The sequence below is a fragment of the Excalfactoria chinensis genome, chromosome 12 (genome assembly GCF_039878825.1).
Source record: "Excalfactoria chinensis isolate bCotChi1 chromosome 12, bCotChi1.hap2, whole genome shotgun sequence".
Classification (NCBI taxonomy): domain Eukaryota; kingdom Metazoa; phylum Chordata; class Aves; order Galliformes; family Phasianidae; genus Excalfactoria; species Excalfactoria chinensis.
Window position 1 is genome coordinate 179,140 of NC_092836.1, and position 18,464 is coordinate 197,603.

General features: G+C 35.6%; 1 protein-coding gene across 8 annotated transcripts in view; it reads left to right on the forward strand.

The window, feature by feature from the left end:
* Positions 1-13,785, forward strand: part of NR2C2 (nuclear receptor subfamily 2 group C member 2) — a 39,309-nt gene extending 25,524 nt beyond the window's left edge. For 7 of the 8 annotated variants that reach the window (XM_072347699.1, XM_072347702.1, XM_072347703.1 and 4 more), the window contains 7 exons: positions 440-573; positions 2,293-2,470; positions 3,349-3,470; positions 3,956-4,095; positions 4,725-4,862; positions 6,372-6,477; positions 9,277-11,531. In XM_072347699.1, the coding sequence (XP_072203800.1) occupies positions 440-573; positions 2,293-2,470; positions 3,349-3,470; positions 3,956-4,095; positions 4,725-4,862; positions 6,372-6,477; positions 9,277-9,451 (993 nt within the window). In that variant the 3' untranslated portion in view covers positions 9,452-11,531. Of the gene's footprint in view, positions 1-439; positions 574-2,292; positions 2,471-3,348; positions 3,471-3,955; positions 4,096-4,724; positions 4,863-6,371; positions 6,478-9,276; positions 11,532-13,203 lie in introns of those variants that run through there. The other variant, XR_011905143.1, reaches the window with a different exon arrangement.
* The last annotated feature ends 4,679 nt before the right edge of the window (positions 13,786-18,464 follow it).

Sequence of the window (18,464 nt, forward strand, 5' to 3'; positions counted from 1 at the left end):
CTACACTCCCACAGCTGACTCATTGCTTGCCTCAGGTGGTTAATCAGAAGTTTAGGCTGTGATCAACAGTTTCCCATACAACTATGTACATAAACGTAATTCATTTTTGCACTTGAAAGGAAAAGGTTGGTGTAAGTCTGAAAATCTGTAGAAATGCAGATAAAATAAGTTCATCAACAGAGATATAATTTCTTTTCATACTTACTTTCACACCGTGGCTAGTCCCCTGTACAATATGTCAACAGAGGTTGTGATATAGGGTTTAAAGGTCATTGTCAATCACATGTGAGCCATTGTAGGTGATAAAGAAATGGAAAAGTACATAAGAGTAAAAAGAACACAAACAGTAAAAATGGCAAATAAAAAAAATAAAAAATAAAAAAAAAGTATGTTGTAGCACCTATAATTCTGATGCACTAATATGATTCTTCCTTTTTAGGCTGAGACAAGCCAGGGTGCTTTAGGAACACTAGCAAATGTTGTAACATCTCTTGCTAATCTCAGTGACTCACTAAATAATGGTGATACTTCTGAAATTCAACAAGAAGAGCAATCCGCCAGTGAGATTTCACGGTATGTATCTTAATTTAGGATTTTGTATTTTGTATAGTGCATACTTGCACTCATTCATTGAAGTAATTTGGTGTTGTGATACCAAACACAGTAGAGATTACCCAGTACTGTGAAACACAAAAAACAATTATTTGGACATCCGGACTTGGCTGTCTCAGCCTGTAGTCCTCTTGTGAATAACTGTGTCATGTTATAATGATAGTGATCTAAGGCAAAAGCAGATTTCATACTAAGAAAAATAAGAATAGAATTATAGTATGGAAAAGCCCTTCAACTTCAATGAGTCTATCCATCAATCCCACCTACCAAGTCCCTTCACTAAGCCATGTCCTTTAGTGCTGCATCAATATATCTCTTAAATATCTCAAGGGAGGAGGATTCTACCACTTCCATGGGCATCCTCTTTCAGTGCTTGAATAGTGACTGGCTTGTGGCCTTATGAAACACTGAGAATAGTAATACTGCTTTATTTGATAGGCTTTTTATATGGAAGCTTCTCCTGTGAAGTGCTTGTTGTCCTTAACTGTTTTCCTTGGGATCTGTATGATTTTTATGTGATATCATACTGCCAAAAAACCCATTGGTTAAAATAGGATAATTGCGGTTAAAGTAAGATGAATTTATTTTTTTTTAATTTAATCTTCAGAAAAAAATTGAAGACTTCATTGATGAGAAAAAACAACAGAATCTTGAGATTGTAGGGATAGGGTTATAGTGTTTTTGTTGGGGGAATATTGTTTTTTTGTTTTTGTTTGTGTGTTTTTTTTTTTTTAATTCTTATTTGTTGTTGTTTTTGAAGGAAAACACAAGTTGACAATGCAGTGAAATAAGAAAATTACTTGGGCTCAAAACTGTCCAGTATTTCTCAAGTAGATTTTTAAGAGGTACTTTACTTTAGGCTCTTAAGTCTGTTATTAACTTATACTTTAATATACTTGTCACTGCAGCTTCTGATTGTTTTTTTTAACCTTGTAGTCATCTTTCTGCTTAAAAAACAACAATCCCTCAAAATCTCAATAAAAATAGTGGCAGAACAACACTATCAAATACCATTATACTATCTCTTAGTATTTACTTGGAGCATAAAACTCTGAATCTAAACCTAAGCTCAGTCGTCATAGAAAGGGAATTTATGCAGCCTTATTTCTGCAATGGCCCAGCAGCAGTTTGAATACAAAGTATGGGATCTAGTCTGTGTTATATTACTGTCATAAGATTTCTTAGGCACTATCCTCAGGAGGAGGAAATTGAGGAATGTTTTCAAGGAGGGAATCACATATTCACTGTTTCAAGAAATTTGGTTAGTGATGACAGGGTCTACAGGATATTCTGCAGACTGCATGTGGTCTTTGTGAGGATTCACATAATCTATTATGAGTCTCCATGGTGAAAACAAGTGGGTATTGAATGGTAAGTGGAAAAATCCCATTTACTAGTACAAACACTAGTTTAAAGCAACTAAAGCGTGATTCACACTATAGCGAAAAGTTCCTTTCCTTACAGGGAGATTTTTTAATTGGTTGCATATTGGGCATTCCCAGTGTAATGTCCAAACAGTACAAAAGAACCAGGCTGTAATGAAAAATATGGTCTTGTGTCTTGGGGTGCACAGTTCCCATTTATGTTAACTTCTGAGTGGGAATGCCTCATGTTTTATTTAACAGCTTCATTGGAAACTTTTGAGAGTGTGTGGAAACACTCTGTCACTCTTTATTGCAGGGCATTTGATACTTTGGCCAAAGCACTCAGTACCACAGATGGTACAGCAGCTCCTAACTTGGCAGATGGGATGGATCCTACAGGAGGAGGGAATATTCATGTAATCAGTAGAGATCAGTCGACACCAATTATTGAAGTGGAAGGACCCTTACTTACAGATACACATGTTACGTTTAAGGTATGTTTCTTGTCATATCTTACTAAACCATTAAAGACATAATCAAAAACACGAGTTTTCTTTAGCAAAATTAAATGTAGCAATCTAGTATGACAACTGGTGTTTGAAAGAATCTTGTACCATTTTCACTCTTGCTTAATCCATTTAAAATGTATAAATGTTTTTTTCATAAGACATTTATTTCACTTTCCATTACAGTTGATAATCACTTTCCCTATCATCCATATAGTACTGTCTTGCTTAGTTATTTTATAGTTCTAGGCAATGTAGAACTTTTAAAATATTTCTGTGTGTAACAAGAGGTTACAGTGCCTTTTTAGACTGCTTCAATTACAATAATCAAACAAGAACGCATTGATGGAAATTGTGGGAGAAACGATTACAATCATTGTTATCAGATTGCACTGTTTAAAGAGTTACAAAGATCATTACTGAAATTATAGTACCTAATGTAGTCAAAGTTTAATCAATAAACCACTTAGCCCTATTAATGGTGTTTTGTGTTTGTAGATTCATACTCTACAATTTTCCTATATTAGGTTTTATTTTACTTTTAAAAAGTTTTAGAGAACAGTTTCATAGTACCACAATGTTAGTCAACAATGCAGCAAGCTATGAAATACAAGTATACATGTGTTTCATTCTGAATTGTTTTAATTTTCATGTAATAACATTTGAGCTCTCTCACATGTTATTTCTATTTCCCTTCCATATTTTGCATTCCTTGCAAGTCATAATGGCTTACTTTGACAGTATTTTGTCACACAATTGCTTATGGCAGACAATGAGAGTAGCTTGAATGTTTTCAGTGATTACTTCACTGTTAATAAAAATTATTTTGTATCTTAACTGTACATACTGTACTCTGCATTTTGCAGCTGACAATGCCCAGTCCAATGCCAGAGTATCTTAATGTACACTACATCTGCGAGTCAGCATCACGGCTACTTTTCTTGTCTATGCACTGGGCTAGATCCATACCTGCATTTCAAGCACTTGGGTAAATAGACATTTTATTCTTGCTTTCTAATTAATTAACAATTTTGAACAATTTTGAATTCTTAAATGAGTATATTGTTTAATTGTTATTGGATTCTTTAAAGTGTGTGAAGGCTATACAGTATTTTCCTTTTTGAACCGTAAAATAGATGGTGGCAGAAGAAGGGATAACTACGATATCTGATGTTACTGCTTCTACAGAAGCTAAAGGTGAATCAAAAGCAAGGATTTAATTTGTAGAAATAAATCTTGGTAGACAATCGGTGAGCACCATTTTACAGATAACCTGTATGGTTTCATGTAGTTGATCTACTATTTCTTTTTGCTTTTTGGAATACCTGTAATATGCTAATACAAGCTGTTTTAGTAAGATGTTTGGAATACATTAACCCTTGTTACTGATTGTTATAATTAATCTATTATAAAGAGGGAGTAATACCAACCTGATATGAAAACTAGCTTCTGCTAATTTTGTGTTGTTCATAGCCAGGAGTGTAATACAAGCCTTGTGCGTGCCTGCTGGAATGAGCTGTTTACCTTAGGCCTGGCACAGTGTGCACAAGTGATGAGTCTGTCAACTATCCTGGCAGCTATTGTCAACCATCTTCAGAACAGCATACAGGAAGGTATGTGTTCACTGTCTGATTTTTATGCATGTTTATATAGGGTTGCAAAGTGGACTTTGAATAACATTTCTCACACAGCCTTTTCTAGTTTTTGGCAGAATTTTTCCCCCAGGATCCAGGGGAAGAAGCCATCCTTACACATTAAGTAGTTTTAAAATACCAGATGTGTAGGGGAACAGTTAGGTCTGGGCTTGAACTGGTGACTGAGCGTGTGGTGAAAGGGTGAAGTTGGCCCAGGGAGCACAGGCAAAGTGTTTGCATCTGTGCTCTCCACATAACCAGAAGGAGTGTACCCAGAGTGGAGCCACACTGGGCTCCTACAAAGGCCAGCCACCAAAGGGAAAACATCGCTTGGACCTAGGCTGCTTCCTGAGAGGGAATGCTGCATAGCCAGAGATCCCCTTCACCAGTTGGATGAGTTCAACTCTTCTTCCTGTATTTGACTATTGGCCTACCTGTGAATACTTTGCCTGGTATTGCCAAGAACCTGTCAGAAGCAATTTTACTTCTTTGTGAGTGGAACAAAATGACACAAAATACCTCAATGTGTCACTTGTTTGTAAAAAGAATGCTGTTTAATATATCAGATGCACTTGAGCTCACATGAAAAAAATATTATCTTATTGTAGACAAGCTTTCTGGAGACAGAATAAAGCAAGTCATGGAACACATCTGGAAACTTCAGGAGTTCTGTAACAGTATGGCCAAGATTGATATTGATGGATATGAATATGCATACCTTAAAGCTATAGTCCTCTTTAGCCCTGGTAAGGAATTTAGTAACAGTATTTGTTTAAATAAAGCATTCATATGTTAATGTTGTAGCAATGTTTTATGAGGCTAGTGTCTTGAGATAAGACTGTTCTATTAAGCTGTGGATAAAATGAATGATCAATAATGATGTATCACAAATTATATATATGTTTGTGGGTTTTATTTATTTATTTATTTTTAAGTAATTCTGGACCAACAAATCTGTGTTATTTACAGCTCCAGTCTATCAAGTATTTCTTGCAAACACAGTTTAGGAGACCAGCTGATAGGTAATAAGTTATCAAGCAATATTAGTGAAGCAAATGGCAGGAAGGATTAGAAGTAAATACATTCTGAAAGTGACAAGAAATTGACTTCAGCATTAATATTTCTAAGGCACTCGTAAGAGGAGTGGTGTAATATGAGCACTGCTGTATTCTTTATGTGGAGGTTCTACCAAATCTCCAGAATTAAATGCAAGCCAGCTGTCTTCTGTCTGTTACCAAAATGACAGCAGATATATAAAGCATGATCAATAGTATTTATGAGGTGAGGATTTCCTTAAAGAAGATGCTACAAATTTTTTGGAATTGCAAGGTAAGATATTAAAGAAAGGGGAGTTGACAGTTTCTTCAGCACAGGGAGGGAAGTGTTCCGAGGATGCTGGAAGGTTAATTTAAAACTGCTTCACAGACTGGGTGAAAGGGAAGGTCTTGCCCTGAAACATCTTAAATTTAAGTAAACCACTTTTGAGTTTAACAAAGTACCAAGAAAAGGTACTTATTATCAAGCTGCTTTTTGTTGTGTGGGTTGTTTTTGTTGTTGTTGCTGTTTTTGTTTGATGGTTGTTTTTGTTTTTTGTCCTGATGTTATTTTTCTCTTTGTAATAAAAATTCAGTTTAATTAGAATATCCTGGTGTCCTGAAATTGCTTTTGGAAATTTTCTGTAGATTCTATTATTAGATTTAAATTTGTTAGGGCTTTTATGCAAGTCTGAAGAGCAAGAAACTTTCCAAACTCAATATGGTTCTGTCCTATTGCTTTGCATGCAATGGTGAAAACATTGGGGCACAGTCAAATCTGTGATATTTCCGGTGTTTCTGATCATGTGACCCTCTCTGAGGTACAGAGCCAAGTGGAATTAAAACATGATAGGATTTCAAGATCAAGAAGTCAACCTGTCAAGAAAAAACTAGATATTACTCAATCTGTTTAGATAAATAAAATTACAGAGAAAAATACGTTTTTAAAAGCAGAGTTAGAAACATAAAATGGGAATGTCATTGCCTGGTGTATACCTATGAGATGAATCTTTTTTCTTCTTTCTTGTGGATACAGCCTACAATGGAAAGAAAAGTGAGTATGCCACTTGTGAAGCCAGGAAGTAAATGTTCAATTGAATGGTTTAAATTTATTTAACTATCATGATAAATATCAAAATACAATGTTTAAATCATGTAAGTACATGTACTTTGCAGTGTAGAGGGAAACAAATGACATACAGAAATGTTTTGTTTCTTTAGATCACCCTGGTCTGAACAGTTCAACCCAAATAGAAAAGTTCCAGGAGAAGGCACAGATGGAATTGCAGGACTATGTACAAAAAACCTATCCAGAAGATACTTATAGGTATTTACTGTCTATAGTACCCAAAACAATGTTGTGAGCTGTAGCTGGCAAAAGTACAAAATAGCATCATGATGTTGTAACTTCCTTTTTTGACATCTGTTCTTCTTGACTATTGAGGTGAAACAGATAGAACTTCGTTCACAAAAGCAAGACGAATTATTTAAAGATAGAAAAAACAAAAAGCAGATTTTGCTTCATTCTAAGTGAGGCTTGGGTTTTGTGTAGGTTTTTGTTTGTTTATTAGTTTTCTCCTTTTTAGCATGTTTTTTTGTTGTTGTTGAGTTTTTTGTTGTTGTTGTTTTTAATCATGGAATGGGTGAGTTGGAAGGGACTGTAAAGACCATTTAGTTCCAATTTCCTTCTCACTCCCTCTAGATCAGGTTGCCCAAAGACCCATCCAGTCTCGTCTTGAGCACTTTCAGCACTGAGGCATCCACAGCTTCTCTGGACAGCCTGTGCTAGTGCTTCACCGCCCTCATAGTGGGGAAAAAAATCTTTAAACCTATCGTTTTTTCAGTTTGAAATCATTACCTCTTGTCCTGTTCCTTGATGGTTTTTTGAGTATTTGATTTTTGTACTTAGAAAAGTAGACAGACTTACTGTCTATGTTAGAAGTCTCAAGTTCTTTAAGTCAGACTGCCTCCTTTTTCAAGTTAGTTGTCAAAGAAGCTTTGAAATAATAAAAGGTGATTATCGTCCTTTAGCTATTTGTCAAGATACATGTGCAGAAAAATATTTATTTAGAGATCTTGAAAAATTAAGGTTTATATGTGGAAAACAGTAAACAACTCTTACTGTTCTATCATAAGAAATTCTCACAGCCTGCTTCTTTTCACCCTTGTTTAATTTTGTTATACTTCCAAGGACTTGTCTTTGAAAGTGCCTCATTTGTTTTTGTCAGCTCTCAGGTGTTTCTGTTTGTTACTTACCCAGGAGTAAATAACTTCCAGTTATCTCCATCACAGTTGTTTTATTTTTGAATTTCACTAACAAGATCTTTCCCAATACTACAAGGGGAGTTCCAACTTCTGTCTAGTAATTGTACAGTCATGGAGTGGCTTGGGTTAGGAGAGACTTTAAAAGACCATTAGTTCCAACCACCTGCTGTGGACTGGTCGCCCCCTACCAGCTCAGGCTGACCAGAGTCCTATCCAGGGATGGGACAACCACTGCTGCTCTGGGCAGTAGCGCCAGGGCCTCACTGTTCTCTGAGTGAAGAATCTTCCCTTAACATCTGACCTAAATTTCCCCTTTTACTTTAAAACCATACCCCTTTCACAGCCAGATCATGGGAAAAGTCTGTATCCCTCCTGATTTTTAAGCTGCTTTTTAGTACTGGAAGGACTGTGTTTGAACTTTATTTTACTGTGAGAGCCATTTCCATGTTAAAAATATACATATAGTCACATGATCACTTATATTTAAGCAAGTTCTGAGGTTTGTGTAATTTGGAGGAGAGGAGGGGGTGAAACTCTAAAAGAGCTTCTCCTGTCTCAGAAACTGTCATCTGCACTGGTTCTATAGAAATAAGCGCTGTGTGAGGCATTAGGATTCCCAGTTAAATGCAATGGAGATAGAATTTCTGCTTCAGAAATATCCTCAGATCCAACGTTGTTCTTCCACATACAGTTCAGTTATTCTGATTTTTTTGAATGAGAGGTGGACTTCTGTTATAAGAAGAAATACAGAATTTACTCCATATACTTAATTTTCTTAGTAGTAGGCTCCAGAGTGAAGAATAGATTTGCATTTCCAAAACCCGATTTTGTATTTAATGTCATTTAGATTTAACTGTGTGAATATGGAGTCATAGAGTACAAAGCTGATTACTTCTGACTAACTGAATGCTAGCACAAATTGAAATAGAAGCATAGGTGCCATCATTTTCACAAAATAGCACTGTCTTGAATCTTTTTGCAGTTTTCCTCTAAGGTTTACAAGATGTGGTCTATTATTTAGATGGTCTTTATGTATTCTCTTTGTAGACAGTCTAGCATTCCAACACCTTGTGTTCAGTGCTGCCTAAGTTTTGCAATTTCGTGTGTCCAATTCCAAAAATTGTATTTATTTTGGCAGTTGTGATATATATCTTCCATATATGTGCAGCAGATAAGCTTTCAACACGGTTCTCAATTGAAAAGTGAAAATGTGCTATAAGTCCATAAGTGTAATGTGATCAATTCATTATATTGGATGTTTGTTAAAATCCTTATAGACAAAAAACAAAAACAGAAAACACGCCATTTGCAAGTATGTATAAATAGCAGCACACCCCTTCAAATGAATTTTCTCATCAGAAGCAGATTCTCTAATATCTTTTTATACATATGCAGTCCCCTTATTACTGTTTGGCTTGTCATTAAGTTGCTAGGCAACTGCGGACTATACTGTTTATGGTTTCAATTTTAAATAATCGTTTGACTCTTTAAATTGTGCAGATGTCAGTACATTGGGCAGTAGGAATATTACTCACTGTCATGATCTATGAGGTGCTTCCAGAGCTTAGAATTTCAGAGGCAGAGCAGGTGAATGGTGTGTTTATACATACACATTTACATCTACAAAGGGCAATAATACGTCCTGTTCACCAAAGAACCACTGGAAAAGATGGACACTTTCCATTTCACTTGCAGGATAGAAGAGTAACAGTTCTTTTTATGGTAGCTGAACTAGTTTTAACTGCCACTTTACTCCCATTCATCAGTTCTGGTAATAAAAATAGTAGATCCAGCTTTTTAGCCACACAGTATTTATAACTTGAAATTTATGTATTTATAATTTGCTAAACTTCTTTTTCAGGCTAACCCGGATTCTAGTTCGGCTGCCAGCACTTAGGCTGATGAGCTCTAGCATTACTGAGGAACTATTTTTTACTGGTCTCATTGGAAATGTTCCAATTGACAGCATAATCCCCTACATTCTCAAAATGGAAACAGCAGAATATAATGGTCAAATAACTGGCACATCTGCATAGTGGGAACAACACAATTTGAAGGATCAAAGTTCAAATTTTCACTAAAACATGCAATTAAGAAGTTAAAAGAATAGCATTTTGGTATGTACAAATATTTCCAACTTGTTACTGTTTCCTACCAGATTTCTCTGTCTGTTTGCTTATACTGACAAGACTGAAGCAGCTATTAAAAGAGCTGCTGTGGGACCTTCTCTGCCATAAGGAGTATTTCTGTGCCTTTCATTCAAAAGGCTGTAAGTTACCGAACTTTTCATGTACTTTGTATTTAGAAATTATCAGTGGTTAAAAATAGAGTTTTATAATATCGGAGATGAGTAATAAGATTATTTTAAAAGTAAAAATGAACAGTATAGGTAGGTTTAAAAATATCCTTGGAATTAATATCTAATAATTGCCAGGGTATAATACTAGCACTTTGTAAGCACTTCTTATCAAAGCGGTATTATCAACATCCTGCTTATGACTAGGAAGGATGAGAGAACTGCATATGTCCTTAGTAAAAATGCTAATGATTTCTGTGAAAATGTAGAATGCTACAGGAGACAATCATTTATTCCACAAAAAGTCACTTGGTTTTATCTTATACATTAAACAATAATGTGGATTTTCAGATATCCATATTATAAGGAACTATGCTGTTAAATTAGTGCAGTTGTTATTAACGGCATGAATTGATCATAGTGACTTCTGCATACTACAGAAGTTACCAGAACTAGGAGAAAAAAAAAAGTTTGTATCTACAGTAGTGGTGAATTATTCAGGTTCCTTAAAGTTTCTGCTCAGCTCAACGTTTTTGATAAATGTTATTCTAATAGGAAGCCTTTTGATTGTAGAGAATAATCAGTCATTAACTGTGTATCTACAAATTTGCTCCTTCTATCTGTACTCCTGCACACTCCCTCATCTGGAAAATCCTGGAAAATGTGAGAACCTCTGGCTGTCAACAAGAGTATGGCATAAAGCTCTCATAATTCGTTCTGCCCCCATATTAGACAAAGCACTCCCAGTTTTGCAGTGCTTTCAGCCTTCATATTGCTCAGTTTGAAAATGAAGTATAGTTGGGATTTACAATTTTGTGTACGATTGCAGTTAATGACTGATATAAAGTGATAAAATGAATGACTTATTTAATAGCCCATCTTTTTTAATAGAGTGATGAGCCATCAGCATGCTTTTTTGGACTGGTCATTACCTGCTAGCACTGCTTTTAGTTTAGCATAATTTATTATTATTGAAATTGAATAACTTAAAGTGATTTGGTTTTTTGTTTGGTTTATTTTGTTGCTTTTTTTTTTTTTTCCTTAAATCATGGTGGTGAAGACCTTCATCTGATCCTGGCGTACTAGATGCATCAGTTAGTTGTGTAACAGAGATGTTCTCTATTTGCATAATTTTATGTGACAAAAATCTAATGAGAAATTCAGCACTTTTTTTTTCTAGTAGTGATGCTTATTTAGGAACACCAACCAGGTTGGTGCTTGGGTCTTTTTTAAGTCTTAATTGTAGCAAAGACCGGAAGCAGGTCTGCATAAAGCTTCGGATGTAATAAAAAGTTCTGACCTGGTATACTTTATTCTCGTTATGAGACTCACATTTGTACAGCTCATTGTGACATGAGTGTTACATGACTACAAAGACTATGTAATTTTAGCTTCTGGATGCATTAAGATCTTATACAGTCACCACTGTTAGAACATTCATGTTCTCTAAAGGGTGTAACAAGTCCAGTATACATGCAGAGATCTGTAATATTGCACTAACTTCTCTCTTAGCTTTTGCTGTATTGAATGAAATTGTACTTTTAATGTGGTGGAAGGCCTGCATTCTGAACCTCAAGTCAACTGGAATGCAAGACTTTGTACTAGTTGTTGCATTGTAGTATGACTTAGTGTGATTGTGTCAGAGCACCCAGTGCAGAGTCCCTGTTCTAAAGGCACAAGAACTAAAAATAGGAGCCTTATCAACAACAAAAGTAGCACCTACCTTGGAAAACTTTGTGGCTGGCTTTGTTAAAATTGTAAATGTTATGGCATTGTTCTAAAGGTGGTGTTTGTTCAACTTGTGATGGTTTTCACTGCAGAAAAAAAAAAAAAAAAAAAAAAAAAAAATTCTTCCAATATTTTGTAAAAATCATTTAAGCAACTAAGTAGGCATTGTTGAAGAGAAATGACGTATTCCTGAGCGCAACAGCTAGACACAGGATTTTCTTTTTTGAATTTGAATACACACCTGAAAGCTTTTCATGGCAAGAATCACTTTCACTTCAGTTTTTCAAGTAAAAGGGTCCTATTTTCAGTGCAGAAATTTGTTTTCCTCATTTCTCCTACTCATGCTGTGACCATAGTTGTTCAGGGAACAAAATAAAGCCCACTGTAGGTTTTTTGGGGGGTACAGGAGGGTCATATAAAGTAAAACCTAGTGTATGCATTTGTAAATCAAAATAGTAAATACCATGCAGCTCTGTTTACAAATAAAGTGCAGTACCTGAAAAAACGCAAGGCCACATAATAATATCTTCAGTGCATCTCCATTATTGCCTTACTTTGCAAATAATAATTGGACTTTTAACAATATTATACCTAAGATAAAATACTAATGTGTGTAAATGAAGTTATCACAGCTCAACCCATATCTAGGGCTTATATAATTGAAGGAGTTCCATAGTTTAGGTGATATCAGAATCTTAAAAGCCTCCTTTGTTTACCATCATCAGCATGACTGTCTGTATTGCATTAGTCGGAACCAATACGTATCAGTCCTTTTGCTATTAATGAAAATGTACTTTTCTCAAACTATACACTAACTTGATTCTGAGCCTAACAGATGTCAGTGTGAAAATTTGGACAGGTAGATCCTTCAGCTTAAATATTCAGAATCTAAACTGTTTTGCGTATTTGAGTGCTAACTGTAAATACTAAAGCATGCTTCTTTCCCACATGCTGCTGAAGGACTGTCACAAAAACGAGTCAAAGGCTTGGCATGTGAAAGCCACTGAAAGTAATTGCTGCCATTTGAAACCATATTCTCCAGTGGGAAAAGGACTCCTTTGCACTACATTTGAAATGTTATCTGGCAGCAAAGCTATTTTAGTTCATTCAAAGAAATGTTCTTTCCTTTACCGGTCCACAAATATAATATGGTAGATGTTCTAAAGATGCAGAACTGACAAAGAGATTCTGCCAACAGTGAAGGTTCCTTGCTAGCATTGGCAGGAGACCCAGGAAATAAAGAAAATAGAGCAGGTACAATTTTTATGAGATCGAACTTCATCATTTTTCACCTCACAGCAATTGAGTTTTCAGGCCAATCTAACATAATGAAGGCAAAACAGCAGACATGTTACAGCTGCAAGCTTAGGAGAATTTTCAACCCGTTATCTAGTTTGCAGTTAAGCTGCATCATAAATTCTGATCCCTTATAATAATCCACCTATGATTTTTTTCCACATTAGGAAAAAAATTATTGGTACTGCAAAAAATACTACAAGGCTAATGTAGCTAGTGTCATTTCTAAGTGGATAGCATTTCCATCGAGTGGAAAGCAGTCACAGACTAATCTCATTAACTTGTATTTTAAATGTGTTTCACTTTGTTTCTTTTCTGCGAGTGCAGCCTTTTGCTTGCGAATACAGAGCAGGATTTTTTCACATTATTGTAAATTGTAAAATTCCTGAGAAATTATTTCTTGACTTTTAAGTATGGAAATAACTTGCTTTCATGCAGGTCTAATAAAGGTCAAACTTGTGTTTACAGAACTAGACTCAAAAAGGATCACAGTCCAAAAGTGGTTCTAAGAAAAGTGTCATCTCACTGACTCTCTACTTAGTGCCTAAAGTATACTCTTCAAAATCTTCCAGGTCCTGCTTCTGCTGCTCGTGAAATGAAAATAATGTAACTTGGTGGAAAAATAGCACTGAAGTATCTGATTAGATGGAACAGAACTTGTTCATGTGTATATGTTGGTAATAATTCATTCAGAAAATTGTTAGGATTCTGTACTGACCAAAAGTGGTGTGCAATGAATGATGATAAGGCATTAATGTCATGGTCTGCGCACTTTATTTCCTAGTTCTTGAGAAGGAATGAATTTGGATCTTGTAGATGAAAAAGAACAATGACAGATGACAGTGTAGGAGTATTTTGGGTTAGCTTTGAGATCACTGTTTTTATTGCATTTGTGAGAAAGACAGAAAGGTATACTAGTTTACTTACATTGGATTAATGAGATGCAGGACAAGGCCACCTGCAAAAGTCACTGTTATCTGCCTATTTACACTTCTTGGAAATGAAATACAATGCTTTTGATGCAAGTGGAGATATTCTGTGAAACAGGTTAAAAAATAAATAAAAAAAGAAAAAATAATCAGCAGGAATTTTAAGTGAATTCCTTGGAAGCCTACAAGACTCTATTTAAGCTGCCTCAAGGCAGCTCACTGAATCACAGATTTATGGGGAGCTGGAAGGGGCCTCTGAAGATCATGTAGTTCAACTCCCAGCTAAAGCAGGTTCCCCAGAGCAGATTACAAAATGTTAATTTAGAAGGCTCAGATTTCATAGCACTCTGAGACATGGAAGTATTGTTCGTCTTTGTTGATTACTTGGTATCATTTACAAAGCATTTTGGTTTTTTTAAAACCATAATTTAAAGCACTTGGCCCTCAGGGCAGCAATAATGTAAATAGCACTGACTCGAGGTACTGAAAATAGCTCTCTCTGCATTCTCTTTATGCCTTCAGCAGAAGGGCATATTCTGCAGTGTGATTGGGAAAATAAGCCAGGACCAAGACTTCCAGGTCAAACCAGTCTCCTGAGTTTATCTTCTTTGATAGAGACTATAAGACACCTTAGTATTTTCATTGTAATATGAAATACACTGGATTTTTCACTGATTTCTGAATTTCGTTGAACATGGTAGAGATACCAGTGTGTTTCCCCAGCCATTAAGAGGTAGCCAGGAAAGGGGAACTTAGCAGTTCTCAAAGAAGCAGTGATCAAAGCTGCTTTCTGCAATAATAGTACCAATGAAGGAAGACCTATTTGAGCTGGGTGATAGGAGTAGTAGAACTGGTGGGTTACTGTAACATACACTTCTAGCAAGTGTTTTAGCCAACTAAACTCTGTGAGTTATGATAGTATAATTGTCCAGTTCTACAGCATTTAAGGGGCTTACAAAGTAAAAGTGAAACTCAGCGTGTAGCTTATAAACAAAGTGAGTGCCCAGCTATCAGTTCTATGAATGGTGCTTAGTGAGGAGAGGATAGGTGCACCAGTAAATATCTGTAAGATCACATTACCCAGGGGAAATATATATATATGTATGCATAATATATGTGTTGTGCTATATGAAACCTTTTTCCTCTCCTTATTTTTTAGAGCACAAAAACAGGGTAGGTTGGTTCTTTTCAACTCTGCTGTTGCCATGTAAGCGAAAAAGCAGAAATAACATGTGAACAAGTTCCTGCCTGTCCCAATTGTATGGCTAGAGTGGCAAACAAGAAGTGTGGTGACAGTTTGTGCTGATGAGAAATATGGGCCTGTTGTGGCAGCAGCACACAACATCTTTAAACCTGATACCTCAATTCATCCAGTAAAATTAGCAATGTGAAGCCATGTTCACCCCAAAGGAGAAAAAGGATGCAGAAAGGTCAAATTGTCAGCATCTGCTGCATCTCGAGTGTCAAAAGTAGTATTCAGAATGGCTTTGTATGAAAATTACTGAGAAGGCATGGTAAAGGGGCAGTGTAAGTGGAAAACACTTCTTGTGCTTTTTGGTTCTGAAGTTGCTGAATTATTTTATCAAAGTCTCCTGAACTAAACTCAGGCTTATTGTTCGACTGAAAATGCTATAAGCATGATAATGATACAATCCTCCAATTAAAATTATTAACATTATATAGGAAATGGTGTGCAAAAATATTGTGTATACCAAAGGTGCAAGTTAGAGCATTTATCTTTTAAGAAGGGTTTTACTTTGTCTAAATATTAGACTAGGAAAACATCCAGCCTCTAAATTGCCTTCTTGCTGAGTTGTTTTTTTGTGTGTGAACTTTTTTTGTAAATTCATCACAAATAATGTTGTCATAATGTTCCGTAATTCCCATAGCCCTTTTTATTTTTTGAGTTGCATGAATGCTTTGAAAATAGGAAAATGGCTTATTTTTAAATTCGTGCTGTTTTTCCTCCCCCCCAGCCCCCTTCTTTTCTTTTAAAGGAATGTGAATATCTTTACTTCATGCATCCCACCACTGTATGTTTCTGCATGTCCAATACTAAAACTCACTCAAACAGCTAATGCCTATGTACACAGTGTATGTGTATGAATGTATATGTGTTTATAAGTCTAAATATATTATGTACAGTGTATATAAAGTGTGCAGTGTATGTAAATATGTACATATATGTAGCCAAATAATCCTGATGTTCTTTGTTAAAACTTTGCATTCATTTTCTAATTCAGAGCTACTTAATTTACATTTCTTAGCCCAAACTAAGCCTGGCTTAAAGCAGGTGAACACCCGTGAATTTCAGAGCTTTGCCTCTTTTTCTAACCTAGCTTGAGTTTGGTATTTTCTCTTCAGTACTCACAAATACATTCAATGCAGCTTTTAGCTTTTTCATTATTCCCGTCACCTCTCCTCTCATTTGATGGGTGAAGCGAGCCAGTAAAGGCTTGGTAGAACCTGAAACAGTTGTTAAAAAATGTATTTAAAAAACTAAGCAGTATATATAAATACTTCCATATTTTCAATATATGCTTATTCTCCTTCAGCCTTCTGAGAAGTGCTTTTTTGTCAAATTTTATTCCACAGTGAAACATTGTAAGAGGGTTTTAAGTCTTCAGCTGTAGTTAATTGTCAGAGAACAGTGTTCTCCTGCATCATTGAACAGTAGCCCTTTGAACAGCGTGCAGCCAATGTCATTTAAAAATGTAATAACAAATTAAACAAAGTTTGTAGTTTATTTATAAGCAAAGCTGTTTTCTGTCTTCAAGTTCTGCCATTTTCTGAAACTGCAGTCTGTGCAGAACGTGCAGTGTGTATGAAGTCTCCATTAACTTCATTTAACTTGAGCTGGGCACACTGAGCATTTGTGAAATTAGACTTAAACAAAGTCTGTTACGCATAGGGGAATGTTCAGATATCTAACATATCAAAACACAGGACATTCTTGTTCATTTTCCCTTCTGATGACTTGAAGGTATGTGGGTAAGCCTGTAGAAGTACTGATATTAACTAACTTTTTTTTAAGGCATTTTTACAGACTGTCTAGGGGAGTAGCTTAAGCATGTATTTTGTATTAAAGGTGAAGTGGAATTTTCTGGTCATTTACCTTATAGACTCAGTGTTGTGAGGACTTGCGTGCATTTAACTTTGAGCAGACATGCAGACACCAACAAACACCGAGTTTCTTGCATGCTTGAAGTAAAGCACAAGCCTCTGTCAGAGTCAGGCTGTGTGTGTAAAATCTTTGCTATGAAGAATGCTAGGAATGATCACTTGTATTTTACTATATTGTTTAGTAAGCATTTATTTGTAAGCTCTTGTTTTAAATATAGAACTTGTAAAGCATCCATCTTTGATGTTTCGAGTCCTGTTTGTGAGATCGTCAGCAGGAAAATTATTTAAATTCATGGCAGGAATTCCTGTGACAGATGGTCCGTCATTGGTGTCAAGACAATCAGTATGGTCTGTATAATGCTTCCTTTACTCCTTAAAGGCTAAACAGAAACCTGAATGTCTCTGAATTAATGTCATTGTAAAGTTTGAAAGATTAGGAAATGGACTGCTGAGGTATTCACTTGAACTGAATCTATTAAGACATTCAATTGCAAATTTGTTTTAGATACATGTTTGAATTTTTTTATTCCGAAGAACAAAATGTGCTCAAATTTAAGTGACAGTAAAGCAGATATTGTAATACTCTACAGGAACTGTGGAAGGTGTAACTGGCTTTCTGAATTTGATCACAGAACACAAAAATCTAAGCAGCACTCATTGCCAGGTATCCAGCACTCCTGAATGATTGGCTTCTTGTACGTTTTTTAATGATCTTAGGTAAACAGTAATAAAACACAGGTTCACTTTAAGGTATTTTCTACAACTGTGGATTAAAAGTAGTTTAATTCATGAATTAAAAGAGTACCTTTAAGAAAAAACATGTTGCTTCCATAGCCTGTGCTTCAGCATAAGTGAAGTTAAGGTAAAAACGTGGGAATGTTCTTTAATTAATCTATGCTCCAAAACACATTTGCAGCCGCTGTTCAAATAGATCGTGTAACTGAGGAACTGTACGTTGCCTGTGTGCTGTATGCATTTGGCTGAGCAGGCAGTACTGAGCTCCTACCACAACAGCTCGTTTTTATAAAGGGAATGATCCACTTTTAATTCTTGGGGATACTTTCTGGAAATCGGCTTTCTGCCCTTTAGAAAAGTATCGTTTGTTGCTCTTGGATTTCAATTTCAGGTTCAAATGTTACTCATTTCTCACAGCTTCTTATGTGAAATCAATATTGTATGCGTGATAGCCTATAAAAATAGCATGGTCTTTTTTTAATATGAATTTTATACCTAATCAGCGCCTCTAGTTCATGAAGAGGAATTTGCATTGTTGTGTTTTATATCCAGTATTGCAGTGCATGGTTTAGCATTTTATGAAATGCTGTTTAAGTGTGGCTTTATACTGTTGTGGCTTAATACTACTACCTGAGTGAGGTTTATACTATTAAAGTGAATTATGAATAGAAATGTATGCTTGATTATTTTTTTTTTTCAATTTTTAGGTTTCCTGAATTTCTTAAACACTGTGTGTCTGAGCCCAATGCATTACAGAAATGAACGTTCCCCTTCACTACAGTGATTATTAGAAATTTGCCTGGCCATAATATACAAGAAAAATCCCCATGAACCTTACTGTCATAGGGAGCTACAGCTCTAACAAACTGAGAGAGCCTATTTGCCTAAAAGTCTTAATTTATCTTTAGACTTGCTTATTTCTCCTGAAGGTACTGGAGGTGA